Source organism: Melospiza georgiana, chromosome 19 (genome assembly GCF_028018845.1).
Source record: "Melospiza georgiana isolate bMelGeo1 chromosome 19, bMelGeo1.pri, whole genome shotgun sequence".
Classification (NCBI taxonomy): Eukaryota; Metazoa; Chordata; class Aves; order Passeriformes; family Passerellidae; genus Melospiza; species Melospiza georgiana.
Genome location: NC_080448.1, coordinates 6,620,501 through 6,648,472, shown reverse-complemented (window position 1 = coordinate 6,648,472; position 27,972 = coordinate 6,620,501). Strand labels below are relative to the sequence as shown.

The 27,972-nt window shown below is 44.9% G+C and overlaps 1 protein-coding gene across 1 annotated transcript in view; it reads right to left on the bottom strand.

Annotated features, from left to right (window-relative positions):
* COL26A1 (collagen type XXVI alpha 1 chain) overlaps positions 1-27,972 on the bottom strand; it is a 165,822-nt gene that overhangs the window by 122,783 nt on the left and 15,067 nt on the right. Inside the window, exons 2-3 of the mRNA XM_058037866.1 lie at positions 20,868-20,990; positions 10,304-10,407 (exon numbers count right to left, since the gene is read on the bottom strand). Of these exons, the coding sequence (XP_057893849.1) occupies positions 10,304-10,407; positions 20,868-20,990 (227 nt within the window). The remainder of the gene's footprint in view (positions 1-10,303; positions 10,408-20,867; positions 20,991-27,972) is intronic.

Below are 27,972 nucleotides of genomic sequence, written 5' to 3'. Positions count from 1 at the left end.
CATGATAGGGGATTTTCACAGAGCCATTCCTCTGGTGTCTTTCTTGCTTTGGTGGTTGAGGGACCTAGTACAACTTGGTGAAATTGTGATGCTTCACTCACATTTTGGTGAAAACTTTTATTAAATATTGTTTGAAATATGATGGGACATAAAAGCAAAGCTCATTTCTCCTGTAAGTTTTTCCCAGCCTTCATTTACCTAGGAATGGTAAAGTTGCTAAAGAATCATCCAACAAGATTTCTTGACAATATTGCAGTGACAATCAGGATATCTTGCAGTGATACATTCATAGGAAATATTTATTCAGTCCTAGACTTTCTGTAATCATGTGCATGTCATCATTAGATGACATCATGTCATGTCATCTATACTTACTTCTTGTCCAGTTTCTGAAAACCATGAGTTAGCCTAAATGACCAGCAGTCATGGTATATTTAGAACAGCTTGTTTGTGCTGATGCTATTTTCAGCTGTGTATAACCCACACCTACTGATTCCTCCAAAGTTAAGCAGTCCAATTATTTAACTGTACAACATACTCCTCATCATCTACCATGAAAGGCATATTCCTTTCTGAGCCAAACACTTGTCTTCACAGATGCAACGCATCCCTTTACTGCATTGAAGGTCCTGGGTCTCAGATGTGCAGCACAATTAGGACTGGCTTTCACATGAGTTTAGCAGTTAAAAGGCTGAAGTTCCAGTCAATGCTGAAAATTGACCTCTCTGAGAACCACCAACACAAATGCAGGTACCACAGTCCATGAAATTTCTACTTGTGTGTCAGGCAGTGCCATGGATTATTTAGTAGTAAATGTTACACCTGGTCAGAGTATCTGTAACATCAAACTCCAACATGGCATTTCTTCTCCTGACTTTAGAGCAACACTTCAATCTGACATCTTCCACAAACTCCATTCCACCCCTGGGATCCCACTACCTTCAGAATCCCTTATTTAAATCTGTGCATTTAATTATTCCTGCCTCTGTGGCTGTCCTTGATTGAATCTCACTTCATGGATTCTTGCCCAGCTCTACAGCTCAATCAAGATTTAACAGCATTTTCATCCTAGTCTACCATATATTCCCAGTACTGCCCAGCCTCCAACTCACACAGATCTGATTAGGGAGGGCTCTCCATTCCTTACTAACTTGGAACAGCCCCTGGGATAACTCCATTTTCCACCTCTGCCCAAACAGGCACAGGCTGAGCCCTCACTAATGACAGCACAGAGGGCTTTTTGAGTGAGCTGTGTGGTTTGCAGTTGCACATTTCTGTAGCTTCCCAAATAAAGCTCTACTAACTTCACTGCCTTTATCCTTCTAAGGGGCTCACATAAAGAAGACACATTGAAATGTAAGGAACATGCTTTTGCCTAGCACTTCACGTTAAACTGAAATTAAACTCCACCAGAAATTATTATTTGGAGGAACACTTTTGGTTGCCCATTTGATAACATGGAATGGAGTAAGGAAAGCCTAGGATTCAGCAATATGGGAATTCAATGCTTACTTCTTCCTTTCACCTTGAAGTCTACAAAACATGAAACCAACCTCAAACTTCTCTGGAAAATCCACCTTTTTTCCTGCTCCGGGGCTTGCAATCCCAATTCTTCCTGGATGTTGTCATCTTACTGCAAAAGTTCCATACCTTCTTGGTGATTTCTCATGGGCAGTTCCTTGCAGCACTGACCTCTTCTTCACAGCACAACCAACTAACCCCAACTCTCTCCTCACCCAGCTAACCCACTCTTTTGTAGCACTCATCTTATTGGACACAGCTGTGGCCTATTAAGAGCAGACCTGTTGCTAATCTTTGGTGATTAGTACAGCTGCAACTCCTCAGGTGTGAGATTACCTTCTGCACTGTCTTTATTTTCTTACATTCTATCCCACCACACCGGGATCCCAATTCCTTGCAATCTTTTCCACATGGCAAAGCATCCCAGGGTAGTTGTAATGGGGATTTAGACACCTAGTAAATCTCTTCTTCCTGAAGAAAGTTTGTGTGGATGAGGCTTATCCTGCTCTTGCATAAACCCTCCTTGTGATGACATTTTTGAGCAACCCACAACTGGAAGTAGTTACCACAGAAGACACAAGTGTTACTGTACCAATCACATTAACTTGTTTAATGAAAAACCTACATAAGAAAAGGGGGAAAAGGCAAGAGTCCCTAAGATATAAATAGAAATGTGTCCATCTGCTTCACCCCCAAATCTTGGCTCCAGTTCAGCTTGCTACCAGCTGCACCACCCCATGTACTCTGTGGCCTCCTTCAACCTCTCCCCTTCGTCTCACACCCCCTCAGACACATCTTGCCACTCAGCATGTAAAAAGCTTGCACTGTGAACAGCTTGGCTTAAACTTATTAAAAAAAAACTTTTTGCAAGAGTACCTTGGCCTACCTATCTGCTCTCTGTGGAAAGCTGGTGATGAAGTCTCCCATCTTCAGGATCTTTCTTTATCCTCATGTCTTAAATCTCAGGAGTACAAGATATTTCTCCATCACTCACACAAACTGACAAATCATTCTTTGATCAGTTCTGCACAGATCTCTTAGAACTTGTGTGGTGTAAATTATGTTCTTGTCTCTCCCCCAGTATTTGACAAGATAGAAATAAGGGATGGCAGCAAGATTCTGAACAGAATCACACCTAGGTGTGAAAGTCCTGAAAACCTGGAACTTTGTCCCTTATCTTTCCCTTATGCTCACCAATATTCATATCTGCACAAGTCCCCCCTGCTTCTAGAATCAGATATCAAAAGATAATTACAAGTAAATAAATTACTGCACTAAAAAGAAATGGCACCCTGCAAATCAGGCCACTCAAGTATTCTCCTGCAAGAAATTCAGTAAGTTCTTCCTCAAGGAACCATCCCATTCAGCACTGTTTGACAGCAACATTAAATCCACACATTTCATAACTAAGCCCTTGAAAAGTGATGGGGAGGGAGCTGTAATTTCATAAGTGCTCAAAAATTAAACACAAACCAGCTGGTTAAGTGGGTAATAGCCTTGCAAAGTGAGTGAAAGAGAGAGACTCATTGCCACCCCTTCCAACTGTGGAATTTCATATCAAAGGCCTAAGCCTCATTTCCTATTCCTGATAAAAAAACAAGTCAGTGCAGCAGCAGGAAACTTGGAAACAGCATCAGCAGGTGGGTTTAATTCTTCTTCCATTAATTTACTTGAAAAGAATCAAACTGATCAGTAGCCACCAATTAAAAACTATTCCTCTCATTTAGCTCTTCCTTATGCAAATGGGAGTGTTCTCTCCAAACAGTACTAAATTCTGGTATAAACACAGCTCCACCCTTTCCCCACCACCTCCATGGGAATGGCTGTGGAAAAGAGAGACCGGGTGGAGTTTTTGGGAGAATGTTTTTCCTGACTTGGGCACTAACTGCATTTGCAGGATTCACAGCATAACATGTCACATGTCCCTTTTTCCAGAGGACACTACACTGTCAGCAACTCCCAAAGGCTCTAACAATGAGAGACTCAGAGAGGAAAAAAACCAACTCCCTTCTAACAGCCTCAAGCAAATAAAATTTCATCATTGGGAGGATGAATGGGAAACAAGTGATAATTTGGGGGAAAACAAGAGCTCTGAAGGAACAGCTGCATGAGAAAGTAGCTTGTGAAAAGCTCAGGGTTGAAGGAGGCAGTAAAGATTATGAAAGAAAATGTCAAGAGATTGGATGGGCTCTTCAGAACCCAAATTCTACCCACACCTCCCAAATTCTATTCTAAAGTAATTCAGGAGCTCCCTTGGGTGCAAAACTTTCAATATCTAACTAATCTACCACTAGAGATGTCTCTAAGCTTATACAAGTCTGAAATGGTTTGGGTTGGAAGGGACCTTAAAGTTCATCTCATTCCACCCCTGCCATGGGCAGGGACACTTTCCACCAGCCCAGGTTGCTCCAAACCCTGGCCAGCCCTACCCAGGGGAAGATTATGCTCAGTCCTGATTAGAAATAAAGCAAATTCATAAAGGAAAGTCATTCACTATAAACAGGTGGGTCCTTTACTTGTGAATTAAGACATACACAGCAGAAAGCATCTCATGTGTTTGGGAAAGCCAAGAGCTTATGAAAACACAGAAGATTCTCTACATACCACAGTAATTTGATGGGAGCTAAAACATTTGGGATAGTGTAATGATACAGAATAGAGCTTTCCCACTTATGTTAAGATAACATCTGCAGATATTTAGCACTTCAGATATTTTGACATTAGGTGCTCAATAAAATTCTCCCTGTTCAGATTAGAAACATCCAAAGAAATGAAACTACTCAGATGCTGGAATGCAGCGTCAAAATATTTGGAAATCTAACAGGGATTTTTATTTTTTATAATCTATGTATTCAAAAGGAAGATGAACATTTAGAAATTGTTCAAGTAGTCACAGAGTGCTGATGCCAGAAATGCTCTCAGCAGGCTGTGGATAATTCCAACAGTGACCACACACTCCAGGAACTCCTCAGAAAATGTGATCAGTTTGATCAGGGGTGACACAAACTATGCCTGAAACCAAAGGCTGCTGAGTGGTCAGCATGGTGATGGGAGCAGACAGCAAGTGGGTGACACATTGTAGGGTGGTTTGGGCAGCTTCTGGTGGATCTTGTCTTGAAGAGGCCACCAGAAGCACAAGCAGGAGGTGGAACACTGGAGCAGCAGGAGGTGTATGCTATGGAAGAAAATACGGGGGAAAGTACTGTCCAACACCTGGGACCTACATCACAAACATCAGCGCTCAGGAAGCCACTTCCATGTGTCAGCAATTCCATCATGGAAACAAAATATTTTATGCAAAAATATCAAAACATTCACATGTTTTGATATTTTCACATAAAATATTTTTGAAGGTAGATTTACAGAGATATTTGCCACATTTTACCTCCTACTTAAAAAACTGTAATTAATTCACATTCCGCTTAATAGTCTATAACATGTATTCACATAATTCACTTACTGTGTCTAACAAACAAACTTTGGCATGAAAAGATATTTCCAGAAAAAAAAATTTCTGTGTGGAATCAAATGTTGTACTTGGTTTCAAAGATCTCAAATGAGAGCTAAGCCACATTTCCCTAAAGGAATTACTGAACCAGTCTCTAGTAGAGAACTATATCCCTGTTAGATCCAAACTTGGAGGGAAGGAAGCTCACTCTGCAATGTCTGCAGCCCAGAACTGCCCAGCCAGTCAGAGGGCACTGAAAAAACCACCTTGGGGGGAATTTCAGTGTTCACATGGAAGCTTTTGTTTTATGACAGAAGCTGGGCTCAGCTGCATCACTGAACCAGGATTCAGCAGAACAGGCACTGCAATGGCTCTGACTCCCACTGCTTTCTCTTACACTGTCTCTGTTTCTAAGGGAAGATTAAAAAGTTCAAAAAGCTCTGCTGAGGAAGGAACTGAGGGACTTGAAGAAAGGAGAACACACAAGCTCAGCTCCTAGAGAGAATTGCTGTGATACTACAGAAATGTTACTTCATCATCTCTGTATTGCACTTTCACATCATGGACAGTTCTGTCTTTTAATGGTTCATGGAGAAGAAGGACAAGGTTGGAGAAGTGAGGTCCCATTAACACCACTTTGAATTCCCTTCCTTTCAAAGCTCTTCAATGGGCTTTCAAACTTTCAGGTCCCTTGTTTTGATGTCTTTTCTCCCAGTCTCATAAATTTTATCTCATAATTGCATTTACTCATTTAAGATTTTCCTGGCAGTGTTGTTCTGCATTTCCCCTCCTGGGACCAAGAAATTTTGTAAACCAGCAGTAAAAATGAAAAGAGTTTTTGCGTTCTATCATACCAAGGGGAAAGTCCTCATTTTCTTATGCTGCTTGGAAAACTGTAAACACATGGGAATTTTAAGAGGTTTAAAAAATATCAGGATAACAAGAAAGATGCAAATAATAGTTATTAGAAGTAGATCAGAATATTCCAAGAACTGAAATGAGGAGGGGGAGACATTAAAAAAAAATGTTAAGCCATTACTTGAACAAGGCTGCTCAAATTTCCTATCTTACTTGCATGCTTAGGAAAGGAAAAAGAAAAAGTAAGATTGGAATCACAATGGCATCACTTTAGAGGTGCTGAGGTTGCTCTGGGAGCTGTTTCTTGCCCAAACAACTAAGCTATCTACCATCAATGTGCTTCTGGGGTAAATAAGATACTGGCTACTGTCCCAAACTCAAGCAGTACAAACAAACAAGGAAGAAAGCTATGCTATATTTGTAAAGTAAAATAAGACCTTGCCTGGCTGGAGAGCTCCAGGGCAATGCTGAGCCCCTGAACTTGCTGGGGACACTTTTTCTCTCCCAAGAGGTTGCATTTGCCTTTGAACTTTCAGCCATATAGAAAAAAAGGCTGAGTTGAAATGTCAGCATCATCTTGGATTCAAATCAATCAGCTTGATGCATGATTGCAAGGGCTAAAGCACTTCACCCCTGCACTGCCCTCATCCATATGTTCTTTATATCAGCAGTCAGCAGACTGGGTGGCTCAGTGCATTCATTTCCTGTCCTGGGCTTGGGCTCCACTTTAAACAAAACAAAAACCCCCTGAAACTGGAAAATAAAAGTTAGTATCTAGTGACAGTTATATTCACCAGACTGGTTTGCATCAAGTCTTTTTCTCCATTCAAGGAACTTGAAAGAGACCCTTTGGGAAGGCCTGGTACAACTGGTGGTTTTTGACTATCAACTCATTGAGCAGGTCACAGTTGTACACAACCAGTAAAGGAACTGGAGATCTTTCAAATACTGACACACCTTGGACTGAGTAGAAAGCAAGGAAAGGAAAGGGAGAAAGTCCTAGGCAGTGTCAGCTTGAAAAAGGAGACAGGTTGGAAATTTACCTCGGAAAATTAATGGCCCACTGAGAGCAAGACCTCCATCCACCTCTAGAGCCAGGCTTCCTCCAGACAATGTTGCTCTTTATCAGCTCCAATGCAGGAGTTAGACTCCCAGGATAATTTAAATCTAAACATGTGCAGCTTTCAGTGTTACTGTAGGTGCCTGTCAGCTGGTGACACTGAAGTGGTGACTGTCTCAAGCTAAACTTACCAGCTGAGGATGGAGACACTTCAATAAATTAATTACATTTAGCACCTTGCTCTAGCAGAGGGGAGTTTTCCCACTGAAGGTGTTTCCAGCAAACCAATCTCATCAGGAGTCTGTCATACTTTGGGGCTAGACACCCACACTGAGCTGCTGCTTTTGCAAAAGAAAAGCTGACCTGCCATTTGGGAGATCACAACAAGTTAAGGTATCAGAAATAGCTGCAGCCTCTGAATGGCTTCAAATTCTTTCACTTCTTTCCTTGGTTCACCCTATCCTGTCTTCCCTCATAAAATGCTAAAAGAAATAAATTTTCAAAGGGCAAGGAAGGCTTGATATAAGGACAGCTAGTAAAAATAATCTATGCTACAGTGATTCCCCCAAAAGACACTGCTCCAGAACAGCACAAAAAAGGAGCAAATATTAACTCTGCTTATAGTGGGTTGAAGAAGGAATCAATAGATTTTATAGACAGATTTATATCATCAGGATGCAGAGACCACCTTCATCCATGCCCATGCACACACAGCTCCCAGAACTGTTCTGTGTGCTTCATCAATCCATTCTCTGCTGGCTTAATCCATCCCACTGAGGGAAACACACCCTGACTGTCCCAAGGCCCATTGGGAAAGGAAGAGTTTCCCTTCAGTCTCTGGAACCAGAAGATGTTGCATGGAAGCTCAGAGCCACTGCAGCTGCCAGTGGCAGCAGAGGCTGTCAGAGAATGGAAGGATTTGTAACACAGCAAAAAAGCAAGCTAAAAATAATGCAGGTCCAGGCTGCCTCCAGTCATACCTTCCTCACATCAACTTCTAAAGCACCAGCTGCACATACAAGTGAAATGAAATATTGAGGAGGAATCTAACTACCAAAGAAAGATGAAAGCATTTTGAGGTTCTGCCCTGCTAATTCACTGTGGCTTCAGCACTGCACTGTTTTTGTTTTGCTTCAGTTTAGTTTTCTGTTTCCTTTTGTCTGCTGTTTCCAGGAAGAACTCACACAGATAAGCATCCCACTCTCTCAGAGGAACCAATCTTGCAGCAGGGGAGAGCACAGAAAGGAAAGAGTACAAAAGGCCTCATATTGGGTTGCCAAAAACCCTAAACCAGCCTATTTTTAGCTTTTCTTACTTTGATTTCCAAGTGACACTAAAATTAAGAATTAACATAAAGAGTAAGTAAATATTTCCATTTCAAAATTGACAGCTTGAAGGGCCAGGCAGACCACTAGCACCTTCTTCAACCACTAAAAACTAAGTGGCCCAACACTGCTGCACTAGAAAGGGTCTTTTTTATTTTCCTCTTTCATTCAAGGATATGGGACTGTCAGTAGCACCAGATGTTTTAAGGAGAGGGAAAAAAATGTAAAAAGAATCTCACACTTGAAAGTAAGGGCTTACTACTGGCTTTCTTCTCACACTCCACAGACCATATCCAAGCCCAAAAGAACAGTTCCACCTTTCAAAGTAGCTGTATAAAATTGTCACCTCGTTGCACAGAGCTGCTCCTGCGAGATCGCTGCCGGCTCTCTCAAACCAGCTCACATTGGCTTTTTATTTCCACTGAACTCTGCTGAGACAGATCTGGCACTGCAGGGGGGTGCTGGAATCTCTCCTTTGTACCAGCAGCACCACTAAGCTGCAGTAACTCACACTTGTCCAAACCTACAGGCACAAACAGGGGCTCCTCAGGTCACCAAGCACATCCTCAGCTCTGCCACCAGCCCCAGCTCCCCTTGCCTTGCAGGGACAGCTGAAAACTCAAACTGCACAGAGGAGCTTCTCTCAGCTCACTTCTGTGACAGTGATCACAGGGGTCCGAGGATGAGGGAAGAGATGAGGACCTGACTCTATGCTTCAGAAGGCTTGATTTATTTTATTATATATATTAATTAAAACTACAATATATATATATATTACTTAATAGAAACTATACCAAAAGAATAGAAAAAAGGATTTCACCAGAAGGCTAGCTAAGAATAGAAAAAGAAAAACTAATAACAAAGGCTTGTGTCTCAGACAGTCTGAGCCAGCTGACTGTGATTGGCCATTAATTAGAAGCAACCACATAAGACCAATCACAGATCCACCTGTGGCATTCCACAGCAGCAGATAATCAATGTTTACATTTTGTTCCTGAGGCTTCTCAGGAGGAAAAATCCTAATGAAAGTATTTTTCATAAAACACGTCTGACACATACTTCTTTTAGCATTATGTTAAAATGTAAAGCTCTCTTCTGCAGACTGCAGCTTTGGGTAGTTTTGCCACTTTGCAAGGGTTTTCTGGAGCTTCTGGGATGCTATTGTCTGCTCAGCAGCCTGGAGCCAGCTGCTGTCTGCAGCCATCACTCTTTGGGACTGCAACGAGGCAACTGCCTCAGCAGAGATTGGCCTGAATTGTGGGATTGGTATTAAGATATCACAGCACAAACAGCAGACTCAGAGATGTTGGACACCCCCACTGACCCCTCAGCAGGCTGTGTTGACCTGATGCAAATGAACAGAAAACTCCAGGCTCAGTTTCTCCCATTCGTAAGCTGTGAACTCTCAAGTCAGGTTCAGCAGATACCTTAATGCCTAAACCTGATACTTGGTGGAGAAGCAGAACTTGTTTCAAATCCCCAGACAGTTAAAATAGAAAATGTTAGGAAGAAAAATGTAAAACATGCCCTATTGGGATAAAAAAAGGAAAGTACTTTTTCCTCCTCCTCTGGAGAGAGCCCTTTTCCTCTGAGTGGAGGGAACTGTTTTCACACACACTGTGCAACATGAATGTTACACCAATAAGTCAAGGAGCAGGTAGGAAAGGGAACCAAAGGTATTGATTCAAAGCTCTCTGGGAGCACACATTATTTATGTCCAGACCTTACAAAAGCAGCATCCAGGGACCAGCTTTTATTGGATACAGCAACTGATGGTGACAACAGGGACAGGGAGAAGATAACACACAAAATGGATAAAGCATATTTTCTGAACCACTGATTCCCTTTTCTTTATTTATTTTTTCCCCCTCTCCATTCAGGCCTGTTTGCAGGCATTCAGAAAGATCTGTTTTCCAAGACCACCTTTCAGACTGTGTGTGACATTCAGATGACAATGGGGTGTGAAGGGAACAGGTGATTTGTTCCTGTGTTTGGGAGGTGTACAGAGCACATTAAAGAACAAACCCCAGCTCAAGGCAGCCAGTCCATCCTTGCTGCTCACAAGGACAGAGGCATTGCTGGATAACTCACCCTCCTCACAGTTGCTCCCTGTGAAGCCAGGACAGCACCTCCACTCCAGCGTGGTCACGGTTCTGTAGGACATTTTGTACGTGGGCCTGATGAGAGTCCTGTAACTAACACAAACAAGGAGTCAGCAGAGCACAGTGCCCTGATCCAGCAGTGCTGCTACTGATTCACAGCACATCTTCCACCTGGATACACCCCAGAGCACCCAGCCAACCCCAGCCACAGAAAAAGGAGTCACACAAAATATCAGCAAGGATTTATTCATTGTGCTCATATTGCAGAAGTCCCATACCTTCCCAGTGATTTCTCATGGACAGCTCCTTGTAGCACAGACTCCTTCTTCTTCACAGTACAGACAGCAAACCCCAACTCTCTCCTTACCCAGCTAACCCACTCTTTTGTAGCACTTGTCCTCATTGGACACAGCTGTGGCCTATTAAGAGCAGGCCTGTTGCTAATCCTTGGTGATTAGTGCAACTGCAACTCCTCAGGGGTGAGACTACCTTCTGCACCATCTTTATTTTCTTACATTCTATCCTTCCACATCTATTAGAGTGTGGATGTGATGTAACAGCTTTTATTTACCTCCTTAAGCCCTCATGCTCTACTGGCCCTTCCCCACACCTCTCCTCCTGCAGGTACCACCAGCAGCTTTGTGGAGATCTCACCAATGCAATGGCCTGCAAGATGCAGAGATGATGACTTGTTTCCCACACTCTCCCTTTATGTGGGCTTCTGCGACATTGAACAGAGGCTGGCAACAGCCTTTCCTCACTCAGCAGTAAAAGTTTCCCATCTCCCAGGTGCCTTCCTTTTCCCCACCCCTCAGACCTGGGATGTACCAGCACATCAACATGACAACTACATCAGGGAACTTCTTTTTCCCAGCTACCTGACCTGTGCCTCAATTCTCCCCCTATCTAAAATAGGGTCACGCTCTTCTGGACCACAGCCAAGGTTCTGCAGGACAGTTTGGGAGCTCTGTGAGCAGCACAGCATCCCCAGGGTCCCAATTACAGCACAAGCACTGCCAAGCCCCTCTGGGAACTGGAGGGTGACCTGCAGACACAGCAGGGCTGTGCAAGGCACCAGTGATTCTGAAGTCAACACAAAACAGACAGTTGCATAAGTGACAACTTTTCCTTTAAAACAGCAGCTCGTCAAAGCTGGCAGCTCAGAGTTTTCCCAGTATACAGCCAAACAAGTCACTGCTGCTATTCATGAAGCTAAAAGCAAACACAGAAGTTGTACTCTACAAGTTCCCCTCAAAATTCCTACCCTTATTTAACAGCCAAAAGAATTTGGCACACACAGGGAGAGTCTGAAGCTTTGGGATTACAGTGTTGCAGGCTGCAGTTTATGCTTTTCTCTCCAAGCCAGGCAGACACAAGCCCTGAGCACCCTGTCCCTGGGGAAGAGGCTCCTCCTGCTGAGAGCCAGAGGAGACAGAGACAGCCCCGGGCTCAGCTGGGCACTGGGGGAAAACAGAGCTGGAGGTTGCATGAATCTCATCCAAAACTGCTCCAGGGGGAGGCAGGTGTGCACCCAGGACAGCACTGCAGTGCATGGTAGCTACTCCAAGGAGCAGTAACAAAGGCTTGCCAGGAGAGGCTGCCCATGTGTGTCTTGGAAAGATGGAGCAGCTCAGTCGTGGTTAGCAGAGTCTTTGGGAAGCTAATTTCTCAGGAAGCTGTTTGCTGATGATTTGTGCCAGCTGCCAAACACAGAAACTAAGTTCTGCTATAACCACTGGAGAGGGTGAGCTGCACAAGCTTCCTGCTGAGCACGGGGCTGCCTGCCCTGGGAACAGCCTCACCCAGAGAGGGAGAGCAGCACAGTCTCCTGAGAACAGGATGTTCTCACCCTTGAAGCTGCCATAAAGCCCACCAGCCCCTGCTAACACCCACAGCTGTGATCCAGGCACTTGGCTGGTATGGGCTGCACAGAGCCAGCTCATCCCACCTGTTTCTTTGCTCCTCTGCATCCAGTGGTGTTCAGGAGTCCACAGATGTGTGAGTTTGAGGACTTGGAGCACTCTGATGTAGGTAGACCTCAGTGCTTTTTCACAAAGAGACCAAAGACTGTGAGTGTCTTGCTGAGGGTCTCTCAGAGTAGCTCTGGCAAAGCCCAGGAACTGAACCCAGGTCTCCCAACTCCCAGTGCTGGCGTTGGACTCAGACACATTTCCACACGTAAGCCCCAAAGCATCAGTCACAAGTTCATGACTTTGTCACTAACACCACAGCTGGATTTGACCTTCAGATGAAAGTCTCCAGCCTTGTTACCAGTGTCCAGAGCCAGCGTGTCTCCAACCACACCGTGATTTTAAAACCATGTTTCTGCCAACACCAAGATGTTAAAACTCTTTCAAACTTCATTATGAAGTGTGGAGAGTGGCTTGAGCCAGACTGGAATTTTGGCAGCAGTTCTGTGTCGGGGAAGTAGCTCTAGTTTAATCCTCAAATGAGGGAGGACTTCTCAGGGCATGACAAGCGTGGAGTTCAGCTGTCACAGTCTACCACCCACCCTGAATTCCCTGGAAGTGTCCTGATGTGTGCAGCTCTGTTCAACATTGCACACTCAGGCATCTGAAGTGGGCCCAGTTTGCAAATCCAATTTGTTCTGAAGTTGCCCTGTCCTTCACAGCTTCATTTTTCCTCAATTATGTGACATGGCACCAAGGTCTGCTGGTGCAGACACATCATGCAGATTTATGACTCCTGTTCTAGGAAGGGATCACAGAAAGCACCTTTAGCAAAGCATCATCACCATCTGACACTGGCAGTGTTGCAACTGAAGGAGATGAAAAAAATATATGGAAAAGGAGAGGGAAGGAAGATACCTGTTAAAGATCAGAAGCCCCTGAATGAAAATGTGTGGAAAACACAAGAGGCAGAAAAAAGGATTGGTAGCAAAATAGGGAAGCCTTTTCCTTGGATGTCACTCAAGCCACAAACACTGCACAGAAATCTGCCAAAGGAGAGGGGAAGAAGTTTGGAGGAGCCACAGCCTTGGACTGCTCTGCTCCTCAGGGAGCCAAGGGATGTGCTTAGCACACAGCTCCCTTCTGCAGGAGAACCCCAAGCACTTGATGGAGAACAAACCACCAGGGTCTGCCACCCCACTGCAAGAGTCAGGAGTCATTTCTGGGATTTTGCTGAGGCTTCACAACAACATCCCAGGGAGTGGGGCAACTTTTTTCCTCCAAAGAAAGCTCAAGCAGCTGTTCCTAGAGCAGAGCCAAAACATGGCTGTCCTTGGAGCTGCCTGATCCCTGTAGGATGAGCTACACAAGCCTGTCCACATGCAATTATCATTTGGGAAATAGCATCTCTTGCTTGTGGCTTAAGTGAGTGCCAAGGAAGAGGTAATTTGGGGAAGGAGCATGAGCTGACTGATGAACTGATTTGGGGGTACAAAGCTGTAAGTACTGGAGAGGTCAGGACATACCAAGGGATGGCAGCCAAGGAGTCTCACTCCTCAGCACACAAGGATGTGTTCCCCTTGTTTTCAAGGAAGTGTCACTGAACACAACAGGCAGACATGACACAAGAAAGGGGAAGAGTGTCACATTCCTGGATCAAAGCCTCAAAAATCAGGTCAAAAGAGACAGGGTGATCTCTGCCATGACCCAAGCAGGACAGGCTGTCACACACAGGAAATACCCTTTCTGGATTTCCCTTGCCCTTTGACACTCACAAACAAAGCTGTTTGTGCACAAAGACCACAGAGAAGGAAGGCATGAAACTCCTTTCCACATCACAAGAGAAGGTTTTGTTACTGTGACCCATTCAGCCATTGCAGTTTGTGCCCAAGGAGACCTCAGTGACCCTCAGAGGCTCCTATTGGTTTCTATTCAAGCCCCAGATTGGAAGTTTCACCATCACTTCCTGATGGGCTTCAGGATCACAAGATGAATGAACTTACCTTTTTGACTGGCAAAGAGTGCAAAAACCAAGGAATCCAACCTCTGGTGGTTTCCCTACTTCTCTCATGGCACTGAAGTTAGGTACCAACCCAGTGGGTCCAACCCCACCCATAAAACTTCCACCTCGTATTCCAGGGACCCTCATCTTCATTCCAAAAGTGCATCAAAAGGCATCCAGGACAAAGCTTGGGTAGTTCCTCCAACTCTTGGTACCAATGCCCTGATTTACAGACATGCCAAAACCCTGCAACTCCCCACAGAAAATCAGAGTGTTCAGAAATCAGATTTCAAATCCATCAAGTTAAGTAACCATATCTCAAAGCACTTGGAAAGAAGGGACTTTAAGAGCTCAGAGAAGCTATCAAATATATATTTGGTTCCCAACACCACCATGCCCACACAGACCATCCTAACCATCCTCTCAAAGCCTACCAGACACTGATTACACCAGTCTGTCAGACACCTAGAGCTTCACCTCAAACCAGTGCCAGAGCTGGTGCAGGGACAAGAAGCACCTTTACCATCACATTTACATTTATAGGCATGGCAGAGACCATCACTGTGAATCAGAGCTGTGCTCTTTTTTCCTGCAACCCCAGCTCTTCCAGCTTCCCTACCACAAACACAGCAGTTCCCCAGGGAACAACATAACCAGAGGAGCTCCAAATATGCTCCTGCAGACAAGATTAAACAAAAAACAACCAACCTGCAGCTGCAGGAGTGTTGGAGCTCATTGTGTCTTCTGCCTTTGCCAATGGGGAAGAAGAAGACTGTTTAGCTCTGAACACACCTGGTTCAAACAACTCAGCAAAAGACTAAAACCAGGAAACAAACTGATCTACCATGCCCTGCTGTCCACAGCAATATTGAGTCTCTCAGTTCCAAGGAAAAAGGCCAAGGACACAGAGACAAATGTTTCTGTGCCACCACAGAGTAATCATCAGCTCCTGCCTTTATTAACAATCAGATGTCAGTGCTATTGCAAGCAGCACTGCAGCAGGGAGGAGAATGCTCAGAGAATGTCTGGGCAAGATCAAAAGGCCTCAATCAGCAGCCTGAGCATAACCCCTGGAACAGGTGACCCTCCACCTGTGCCCAGGCAGCACCACACAGCCATTGTTCAAAGCTGAGAATGCCCCTTTGTGCTACAGCTCTAATCCCACCCACCCAGAGCCTCTGTCTGTCCTGCTGCAGGAGCACTGTTCATCCTGCTTTTCTACCCCATGTGTGCTTCAGAGAGCAGATGCCTTTTTCCAAGCACATTTCTCTTCCAAGATGTGGAGTTGTAAGGGAATTAAACACATAAAAGAGTTTATGTGTAACAGGACTTCAAATAGCAATCCTAATGCACTGGAATAAGCTCTGGGATTTATTATTCAATTGACTGGAAAGCAAGAAAGAGAGAAGGATTTCCCTGTGGCATTACTAGTTCTGAAACTGAGGGGAAACAGCATCTACAGGCCAATCTCCTGGGTGACAGAGCCCCAACTTCTCCTACTGACCCTGTAGCAACAGAGTTTTCAAAAGCACAGAAGACCAAATTGGATGAGCCTGCAGAATTCCTTCTTTGTTATTCTACAAACCAGCTTGTAAAATCCCTCCGGGAGCAGTAATGTGTTCAATTTAAATGAAAAGAAGAAAAAAAAAGAAAACCCAGCATTCAAAAACACCAAACAAGATGATCCATGCAAGATGTGTAGTCTGCTTACATGAAATGCACAGAGTATTTGTGATAAGCCAAACCAGCTACAGTACTGAAATAAAAAACCAGGCAGTGACAGGCAGCTGAAAGGGCATCACAGCCCAGATTTGCTGTGCTGCAAGAACACTCTTCCTGCTATCTCTCCCATCTCTGGGTGAAGTTTAAAGCCAACAGATGCATAATTTAATGTTTGGAGTTTCAGTGATTCTTATCAAAGGAAGAGACCAGGTAAACCCATCCTTGTACAAGCCAGCTGTGTGTTTCCCAGAAAATCTTCAAAATCTCTGAAGGCAGAAAATGCTGCAGAGACAGGAGACTCAAAAGCTGAAGTGAGACAGCTCTGTGACCACAGAGTACAGCAAAGCATAAGAAAAACTCACACAACCTTGTTGGGAACATTAATTTTCAAGGATGAGACAAGTAGGAGAGGAGCTGGAATATCCCACCACAAATGAAGAACATTTCCAGAGATGAGATGGGGATTTTCCAGAGATGAGATGGGGATTTTCAAGGCAACAACAGTTTGCAGCAGAAAGTGTTTGTCTTCTGAAGACTGTAACAGCACATGATCTGCCTAGGCCACTCATCCCATCCATTTACCTCCAAAGACACTACTGACCACAACAATCATACACAAATATTCTAATCAAAAGTTGGCTGATTTTGGCCAACTAGAGTATAGCAAGAAGCTGCCCTGTTGTGTCATAAAACACAGTAAGACCAAAGCAGCTCTGTTTTCACCTTACAGGTGAGGTGGCATTGCTGGTCTGAAGGCACAGGAGGTCACAAAAGCTCCAACAACTGAAAGGTCTCAAATCCTTGCCTGGCCTTCAAGGCCACCCTTCTGAGTGAGCCTTGAGGAGTGCAGTGTCCCAGGCAGGGCAGGACTGGGCATCACCCTGCAGCTGCTGCAGCCAAAGGATTGCTGAGGAGAAGGGTTACAATTTGGATGGCTGGGTTTACCAGGCTGGGGACAACCATCCAGGCAGCAGAGAACCAGAGATTAGGTTCCCATTAACACCCCAAGGTAGGGACTTTGTCCTTTCCTTTAGACAGAAAAATGGCACATGAGTTTGAAGCATTCAGCCAGGCTGCTGCAGAGCTGCCCATGCACCAGGAGTGTGACACTGCAAGGGCACAGCCTGTGGCACAGAGGAGCTGAAGCCTTCACTGCACAAATGGAGAGAGCTCAAGAACAGATGTGCTGAGGGAAATCCTCCAGCCAAGACTGCTCCAGAGCAACTCAGCACCCAAGCTAAATAAAGAGCCTGGGGCAGAGGGCAGGAACAGAGCAGCTCATCCCAGCCCAGCCAAAATGATGACACTTCTGCTGAAGCAGCTTCCCAGGAGCAAGTGAATGGACAGCAAGGACATCCCACAGCCAGGGCTGCAAGGCTGGGATCTCACAGATCCTCCTCTGCCAAAGGCTTGACTCTGAGCTGTAGTTTGTGCAGTAAGGGAAAGAAACCCAACAGGAATGAATGGGAGACAGGAAAGGGATTAAATCCTGTCTGGCCCCAGCGATGTCTGCTCGTAAGTGGAGTCTCTGTAGCAGAGAGCCCCTCTCAGCTGTCACCACGAGGCTGAGAGATGCCTTTTTCCTTGGCTGACATCCCTTTTGCTAGTGAGCAGCCTGATAAGGGGTGCTGGCAGAACGAAAGCTCTCCCAGATAGGGCTGACTCCTGTAAACAAGGAGATGAAAACAGTTTGTTTCAAATCACAGCTGGGAGAAGCACTATAAAGGAAAATGGTGCCAATGGCTTACTGACACATTGCATTGCTTACAGTCACACTGAACACTCTGTGCCCTCCATTTCAAGTTCAGGCACCACAAACCTCCCTGGAGAAGAACAGGAGAAGGCCAAAAGACACTTCAAATTTACTTTTTAGCAAAAGAAAAGCAGATATATTTGTATTACATGAACAACTGCAGGGATATAGAGAACAAGAACATTTTTAGCCACTACCAGACCTGGAACAAGCCTGACCTTGCTGAAGCCAGACTTCCAGAAATCCCAAAAAGAGAGACTGGTACAGACAAGGTAAGGAGGAAATAGAAACAAGCAGGGCAGCCAGGCTGAGTTTTGTGCTGTGTTCATCTTCTGCAGGGATTTCCAGAGACCTGTTAAAGGAAGCCACATCTTGGTGGCTGATAAACTCTTACAAGCCCCTTCAAAGCCAGTTTCTTAACAGGAAAGGCACTACACTGCTTTGTGACTTTGGGAACTGCTTTCCTTATTTCTATCCTTTATGCATGAGGAGTTTTCATGCATCTCAAAACAGGAGATGGGTTTTACCTGAATTAGGAGAGAGATTGGTGGTTCCTAAAAAGACAATACTCATTTTGGCGAGAGAGGAGGAAAATGTATTTAAAAAAAAAAAAGTTTTAGAACTTCAACTTAATTCCAAGAAAAAAGAAAGCCACTTCAAGCATCCCTATGGGCTGGCAACAAAGTGCTAGGCTACTGTGTGCTCAGAAAACATCATCTCTGTCACACAGCCTGGCTCATGGTACCAAACATTGCCCACAGCAGCCACACTCAGAAGAGTCATCATTTTCAGCAGCTGTTCTCATTCTCTTACCAAAATCAGGTTCATTGCTGAAAACAAACAACCACTTACAGAAGATGTCTTGGCTGGAGATAACTTATCCAACAGCCCATTCAACTCTCAGATCTCAGATCCCACCTTTGCTGTTACTCTTTCTTGGGGCTCTCCCTTTCAGATGGTGGCAGTAGGGGAAATTATCAAGGACCTGTTTTACCTCTGATGATAAGTGGATGAGTTCCAGCATTTTGTCAGCAGCTTTCTGAGAGATCCTTGGGCAAGAGGTGCAGGGTCTTTCTCTACTTTATGCAAGAATGTCATGCAATATGTGCCTAGAGGCATGCAGGCATTTCCCTGGAAGGGTTCCATCCTCTTGTCCTGCATTTCCTCCCAGTCCGAAGGGAACAGAGCATTAATGTCCTCCCATCTCTTCAGGAAGGTTTCTCCATAGTGATCATCTTCCAAAAATGCAGCTTCTGTTAGCTGAGCTTTCACCAGCTGAGATCTTGAATATTTAATAACCTCAGCTTCTTTCCATGATATTTTCACACAGAAAGAAAAATTGAGATGTCTTCTGCTGTTCTGCATTGTCTCCAAACAATTGGACTCATCAGGCAAACAAACCAAACTACATTTGAAACTGAAAATGTTCCATGAACAATGTCACAACAGCACACACTACTCCTAAAGTCTCTGGGTTAATGTAAGAATCAATGGCATCAATCAACTGCAGGGGCCCACAAAAAGAATTTTTACTATTAGCAAGATCAAATGTTTGGTTCTTGTGAAATTCCAGTTGTGTTAAAAACGAAAAATAACTAAGATTTTTGGCAAGTTTAGGAGACAAGGTGAAAGCTCACAAGTTTCTAATGACAATTATGTGCCTAAAAAGCCTGGGAAATTAAAAAGCTTCAACAGAAGTTTGGCCATGACAGTGTAAAATATGAAGTGTTTCAACCACAGCCTTGCATAAAGACAAAAGAGACACCAAAGCAGATATATTACAAGTGAAAAAACTGAGACTGACCACTGGCCAAGTGGAAACTGGAGAACCAACAATGGGAACAGCCCCATGCAAGATGTGAGTTCTAGATGCAGTGTCACAAGAACAGGGAGGTGGGGCTCAGCCTGCAGTCACCTTCTGGCCAGGTTATCAACTACAGGAGGACCTCAACCAGTGCCCTGTGGGTGAATTGGTAACAATAACAATAAAATGCCTGAGCTCTGTGAGCTAAGTTATGCCTTGTTTATTTGGGAAATTGTTTTAGAAGCTAGGTGCAAATTTAGAGCACAATGGCTTTTTTGCCCCAATTCCCAGCTGGGTGGGTAACACTATTCTGCTCTGAGAATGCCTTTGAGAGAAGGCAAAGAACAACGATGCAGACATTTTACTGAAAGGTGGTAGCTGGGGACAGCTATTCCACACTTCTTTTTCCTTCTTACATGTAGGTTCCAAGACTATAAATGATCAAAAGGCAAAGCAGGCTCAGGGCAAGTTTTTGACACGTAGCTGTTTTTAAGCTTTGTTTCTTGTCTGAGGAGAGAACATTCTGTTTTGAGGTGTCTTTAAAGGATACTGAAATCCAGGAAGTCTAAAGAAATTCCATTCTGAAAGATACAGGGCACATTACCTTTGTTCTCCATTGCCTGTAAGGGATTTGATCACAGCTTTCCAGTGTATGTGATCAATATTTCCACTACAGCCGTGAGTGTGGGGACTTGATACCAACAAGACCCACAGAACCACTGACCCAGCACCCCTGCTCACCTGTTCACTCACTCTGAACATTTATCTGCTTTCATGCCTGACCAGCAGCAGCCTCCTGTGTGGAGAAGCACAAAGTGGCACTACAGCCTGAGCTAACCTGTTTCACATAATTTGTCCTAATACTGATATCTTTGAATTGAACTACCTGTCCCCAGGCTGAATTTGTTCTCCTTTTGTAAATGAAACTGATGTTGTCACATAACTTCTACAATAGAAGTTACTTAATGAAAAAAGAGAACTTTATGTTTCAAGCATCTTGTGTAAGATTATATCACCCAAATAAATAGGAGAATGTATATTATGGGGGTTCATGTAAACATTCCTGTATAAAATATGTAATATTTTACACCTCAGTGTTCTTGATTTGTGGGAACCTCCACTTTGCACAGAATAAACAATGTCTCCTTTCTAAGTTAGACCTGTCTGTGTTTAGGGAGCTCCTAAACCTGGAAGCAATGCTACACTTACCTTCGCCTGTGACTTCCCTGCAGTTATCACCAGTGGTGCTCCTCAGGCACAGCCCCCCAAAGCAGGACATCCCACTCTCTGCAGCCCTCACCAGCCCCCAGCCCAAGGGGAAGGGCAGCAGGGTTGGGCAGCATGAGACATGAAGATTTTTACCTGACTAAGTTGGCACAAGGTCCCGGCCAGCGGCAGCTCTGATAAACTCTCTGGATCACCGTTTCTGACCCGTTCTGCACCTGGCAGGAGACTGTCCTTGTGACTGTGTAGTGACACCAGTGCCTGCAGAGACAGAGGACACACATTAGTGAGACAACCAGGGAACCAGCACACACCAGACTGCAGGAAAAACAGACCAAGAATCTGAGGTGGGGTGGTTTCTTCTGCCAGCCATAGCCAGGCTGACTTGCAGTCTTCACTTCTCACCCCACCCTCTCCTTCCAAGAGCTGCAGAAAGATTCCCAGCTCCTGCCAACCTGAACCACAGATCCAGCAATGCCTCTTGCTTGGTTGTCAGAGGCCAGAGTTTTACAGTGCATAATTTAGTTCTGTGACTTATCAGAAACAATAGGACTTGGGGAAAAAAAGACATGTTCCAAATCTCCTGATAGTCAGCTCCCATTGTACTGGTCTTAATTCCACCCTGTTTGTTATGGTATCATTCCCCAGCCTCCCACCATTCTGAACAACAGCAGAGTAGGAAAATTCTGCTTTTTGGTGTGGTGGAGTTCTCTGTCAGCAGGGTTTGAATGAGCTGGGTGCTGAACAAGTCCTGTTGTTGTCCTGCTGAGGTTACTGCCTAAAAATTGGCAAGGGAAAATGCAGGCAGGGAGGGATGAGTGTCTCACACTGTCTCAAGAGAGAGACAGACCCCTCACTGCAAGGTGTATGAGACAGAAGGAACTGCAGTGTGAGCACAGGGAATTCAGACCTAAAAATCCTTCAGGGACCTTCTCTGAAAAAAAAAGTTTTAGGTTCCAAGAATATGCTTGAGGGGACACAAAAATTTTCCCCCTTGCAACTATTGCTCATTTTGCCAAATACTGGTTCACTTTTTTGTGAATATTTTGGTGTGGAAAGTTTTGTGATGCTTTTGTACATCAGTGTAGTTAACAGGTTTGAGAGTCATTTTCCTATTGACTGGGGATCAGAACTGGGGTCACTGTGGGACATGGAGACACCAACTTGTGCTCCAAAACACACCCAGTGCTTGTGTAAGCATTCCCTGCTGAACCAGAGCCAGACTCCTGGCTCCTCATCTATCTTAAAGCAAGAGCCCTCAATAGAGCACCACAGTGACTCCCCAACCCTGCACACCAAAAATCAATGTGACAATGCACCTGCACATCCCCTTCTCCTTCCCTGAACCACCTCCTGTCTGTCAGTTTCCCCAGAACACACCATCTACAGCATTTGTTGCTATTTTTTTTCCCCTTTTTGCATTCCCCTCCCATCTCCACAGGAATCCCTGCTCTCTGGATAGCTCCCATCTCCATGAATAGGAGGCACAGATGCCAGCACCACATGGGGCCAGCAGGCTGCTCGCTGACCCTTGGGCTACAGCCAGCCAGGAGGGCTGGGACACCCAGGGAGGGGTGGCTCTGTGCCACTGCCACCAGCTCAGAGCAGGGACAGGGCTCAGCTTGCAGTGAGCTGAGACACAGCTCCTGCTCACCAGAAACCCCCCTGGATTCCTCAGCAGGGAGGGGGCACTGTGGGCACACCTGAGGTGACCCCAGGTGAACAGGGAGGTCTTTCAGAGCCACTTATCTCAGATTTGTCAGGGATCTGTGGTGTATGAACAGGGATCAGGACTGTGGGCACACCTGAGGGGACCCCAGGCGAGCAGGGAGATCAAATGTGAGCACTCATCTCTCCAACTTCTCTCTTTACCAACAGAAGAGAGGGTTTGGTTACAAAGGTACTCACAAAGGTACATCACACTCTTGGCTTCCCATAAATAGCATAATTTTCCTGCAAATACAACTTTTAGGGGTTTTTACTGTGGCATGCAGGCAGGTGAGACAAAACCAGGAACACAGATGGGCAAGGATGCATTAGGACATCCAGCTTGGCACTCAGTGCAGATAAAATAGCACAGTGATTACAACAGAAAGACAGACAAAACCAGCCCAAGACTTCCCTTTGCAAGCCAAAAGTCAGCAAGAACAGCCTCCAGAATGCAAGCAGGCTTCAGACAATGTGATGAAAGGCCCCATCATGGCTTACAGAGATTATAAATGACCCTTTATATTATACACAGATGCAAGGAAGGAAGGTTTAGGACTTTTACTGGCATGCATCCAGGATGGCAGAGAATATGTTGCTGCTTATTCAGAAAGAATATTCCAACCAAGAAAACAAAATGATCCAAACAGCAGCTCTTTTAGGATCTCATGTATGCTCATCACCAGCATATTTAGTGTGATGTTCTGCAGCATCCCAAGGAAACTGGTCCTTGCTCAGAGAGAGGAGTTTCACTTGGTCCATTTCCTCCAGCTGTTTCCAAACACCCCCTCCTCTCACACCCTATTTAATTCTTGGAAGACTTTCACAGACAACAGAGGATCTGCACATCATGGCCTGCAAGCTGCTGATTTAGACAGTTTCCTTCTGGGGCTACAGACCCAGATCTCATGTCTTGATCCCAGCTGACAATGTGTTTTTCCAGAGGGAATGGGGGTGTTGATGCCAGCAGATATCTAATCATATTCACTGTGGAGGTTCAGGATGTTGCTGTGGACCCTTCAGGCTAAATGGAACAACAAAATCAATAGTTTGCTTCCATTTGGAGATAGTCTGCAAACTCCTGCTTGGAGCTTGAACAGACCCCCTCCCTCAGCAGATGCTGAGGGGTGCCTGCTCTCTGCTGACTTAGCAAAAGCAAGGATGGCTTTGGGCACCTGGACACTGGAGGACACAAGAAATCCTCCCCTTCCAGAGCACATGGGGAACAGCCTGAGAGCATCACACAGGGCATCCAGGCTTACTCAGAAAGCTGGAGGTGCAGTTTGCTTCCATAGGCAGACACCAGACAAAGCCATACCTGCACCCCAATGACTTTCTGAACCTCCCACACCCCTCAACAGAAGTTTATTGGGAATCACAGTTGACCCCTGGATATTCTGGATGTTTTTACAGCCTGGCATCCAACAGTGAAAGAGAAAAGGGACTGCAGAAGGTGGAGAAGTATGAGGTAACTTATAACCAAGCTAAAATACAGAATGTCCAGAAGAGCAACACAGTCACATATCAAAGCTTCATTCCTGGATGGCATAGTTAGAGCAATCATTTCATGGATGGGAAGACACTGACAGGAAACTTCATCTTCCCTCCCTTCTCACCACTGGGATTTGCACAGTGTTCCCGAAGCCCACAGGGTGCATAAGGGAGGTCTCCATCCATCCATCCATCCACTCACACCACAACACACAGATCCATCCCCAAAAGCAGTGTTTGCTTCTTTCCTAGTCCAACCTGCTCACTTTTTCCAAGCTTCTCTTTGTCCTGGGGTGTCCCTGGAGGACATTCCAGGTGTTCACAAGAGAAAAGCCCCCTGGCTGTTATCTGGCTGCATTTCACTGGAGAAGAGATGACAAAGTGAGCAGTGTCAGAACCACTGGGCTGAACTGAGCAGGACCCAGCAAGGGCTGGTGAATCAGGACTGTGCAGCTCAGGAATGGAAGTGGCTGCATTCCTGCCTAATCACCTCTTTCAGAGAGGTGACAGTTCAGCACCACACACAGACCCAGGGCTGCCTGCCCTGCTAGGGACAGACCTACAGCAGGCACCACCTCCCCCACAGGAGCTGATGCTCTCACTGGGCTGAAGGACACAGCTCCAGCTCCTGAAATCAGTGGTCTCCCAGCACACCGTGCTCCCACCAGCTCAGAACTGCTTCCAGCAGAAACAATCCCCCCAGCTGGGCTCTGCACAAAGCCTGTTGTAGAGCTCACTGAAATGGAGATTTGGTATGGGTTTGGTAAAGAGTTAATTGGACAAGCCAGAAGGAAGAGAATTCTTTCTGAGAGTGGGAGAACATTTAATATACAGGATGGTTTCATCAGCACCTGTTCCATGTGTTTGGGCACAAACTGACCCTCCCCACTCAATAAATATCACAGAAGTCTCTCAGAAAGGTTGGCATTTCTGATGCTTGTGATTTGCCCTAAAGCTTTGTCCTGTGTAAACAACTGCACTGAATTATCTTTTTGTTTCCATAAGGATAACACACTGTGTGTTATACTTAGCAGAGATCAACACTTAGGGCACAGAAAACAGTAGGAGTGTTTTGATAGCTAGGTAGATTTCCCCAAGTTTCCTCATAACATTTTTCACTGGAGCTATCAATTTCCCTGCAATCCTAGCAAGGAATTTCAATAAAATCAGAAGGTCACTGACTTTCACTGGGAAAAAGTTGCTGTTCTGACTCAATGAAAGCAAACTGTGCCCTTTTCTCTGTGTAAATAGTACAGCATCCCATTTGCTCTGCCAGAACAGCAATCCATACACTGTGTGCTGCAGCCCAGCTTTAGGAGGGGTTAGCTATTTATATATTCCCTTGAGGCCAGGAGCAGAAGTTGCCCTCTACATTCTAAGAAATCCAAATTCAAAGGCTGCCAGGCTGTCTGGGTTATCTCTTCCTGAACCATCCACTTCTATAAAATTACATTATTCCTTTCTTATTCACAAATACACACCTCCCTGAATGTGCTTTGACTCTCATCAGGATCAAGTTTAGCAGCTAATTCAGTTGGCTGGGACCAGGTCACTCTTTACTGCTGTGACCTGGCTAAAGAGGAAACTATCCCATCACATGTTACTGGAAAGCTCAGATAAAAGCCAAGCTGGGCTTAAGTTTCCCCTGTTCTTGGCTGTATTCATGCTCTCCCCAGGTAACCAGGTTTTAGGATCAAGGCTGTCATCCAGCTCATTGTCCAGCCACAAAATTCAATTGTAACCAGCAGTCTCCACATTATTGGAACATTCAGCGGTGATGGATTGATTCAGGATTGCCTATAGATAGATGGACCTTTGCTAAGAAACCCATGAAAAGACCACCTGGCAGGGGTGAGGGGCTGGCTGTACACAAGCTTATCAAGGCAGGGTTCAGTTCAAAGCAGATTCTGCTCCTCCATTACAAAGTTTTAAGAGGCCTGCAAGTCAGAAGCCACGACAAGCCACAGTAATCTTGCTGTCAATATTGATGTTTTACGCATGCCTTACTCCCACTGAGCACTTCAGAGTCACTAATAGAGGTTACCCTGACTCCTGCAAAAAAAGGGAGAGAAATCTCTGTAACAGCCCATTCATTTTGGGAAAGGAATAAAACTGGAAAGCTGCTGGTGTTTCTGAAGCCAGACAGCAGCAGCCATTTGAAGCAGCAGAGAGCCAGAGGCACGAACAAGAATAAAACAAGTTCCAGGTCTCCCACTCTGCTCTGTTGGTCAGACAAAGGTTGGAAGGAACTCCAATCTCTCTGCACACACCACCACTCCACCCCCACAATAAGAGTCTGAACAAAGTGGCCATAAAAATAAGTTCTGGCTAGCAGAGTAAGATGGGACAATTTATCTAGGAACCTCCCAATAGCATAACCCTTCCCCGGGGGGGCAATATGTTCTGTGCTTTGTGCACTTCAAATACTCACTTGCCAATAACAGCCTAAAGTTTTCCCACACAAAGTGCATTATCAGAGCCTGCTGGAGGGAGTTTAGTCCTAGAGGAACCTTTACCTGGGGAGGAAAACACGGTTCAGTCTGCACAAGAGCTTCAGTCTCAGTCTTCAGCAAGTTCTGCAGCCAAGCACATTTAACTGTGCTTTCCTTGCTTTGTTTTATGCAGGGGTGACCCTCCAAAAAGCACTACCTTGAGGGCTGAGCTTGCTTCAATCCATAGGAAAGGGCACAAGATTTTACCTTATCCTCCTGCAGCCTCTGAAGTTACAGGGGCTAAGGGAAAACCTCTCCCTATTGGGATTATTAAACACCTAGAAGCAGCATAGCTAAATACCAAGGAACATGTGTGCAACTCTTCTTCAGAGACAAGGAGAGATCCAGCTCCCAGAGCCACATTCAGCTCCTTCAGCCATGAGAACATTAATTTTCTCTTCAAACTTTCAAACTCATTCACTAGGCACCTGCCAGCTGCTGCAAATAAGAACACTCACGTGTTCCACATCCTTGGTCCACTTGTAGAGCATCAGCACTGATATTAATGAAGGATAGAACAGAGAGAGATAAAGATTTAAGTGTTGATCAGGCAGGGAGTATCAGAAACACATTGATCACATTCAAAAATCCCAGTGAGGCTACATACCTGTTTGTGTGTGTGTGTAAGGGCAGAGGGCACAAGGAACATTCATCAAGCATCAAGTCCCTCTGATTCACACCCAGTACCCATCTCTCAGTTTGCCAGTGACATGTTCCAACTGAATCAAACCATAAATATGGTTGACCTGAACCATAATTACCTTCAGCAGTGAAATGAAAGAAGTTAGTCCATGACTGAATGCTCAGAAATAAAAGGGGGCTTCACCCCTTTGAAGTTCTTTGCTTTTACAGACATTCTTTTACACACTGCAGTGTTTTGCTGCTCCCTCCCATGAGCTTATCACAATCAATGAGAAGACAGTAGTTTCCAGTGTTCACAGAGGGAGGAAAGAGGAAATGTACAAAAATATCCATGGAATCTGTCTTTGTTAAATTAGACTGACTTGATGGAATTTGGCATTTGATATCCATGCTGCATGGAAATCATGCACAATTACAACCAAGTATGTCATTTTTGCAACATTAAAAGCTGCTTGAATTAGAGCCTTTCAAAAGAAGAACCTGAGTCTAAACATTTGTGCACAGCTGGATAACATGGCTGTAGCTAGGTCTAACACCTCCATACTGAGAATAGATCCACAGAACTGGTTTGTTCATTCCTAAAAAGCCTAACCTTGAAAAGAGGGGTGGGATCACAGGAAAAGAATCCTTAAGACCTGGATTGAAAGTAGAGAGCTGGGATTTGGCAGTAGAGATTTGGCACACAACTGTTTGTCTGAAACAGATCCCTGTGGTCAAAGTCTACATTTGGTACTGGTCTGTGTCCTCTGAGGGGCTGATCTAGAACTGGTTAGGCTGAGGACAGTGACCCTGATCCTCATTAATAGCACCAGACTAACTTTGATAAAAGACAGTACACCCGAGTTTAGAAAAATTCATTTAGAATTAAATTCTAAATTTGATTTAGCAAGAGGTAGAGTGTGAATTTTAAG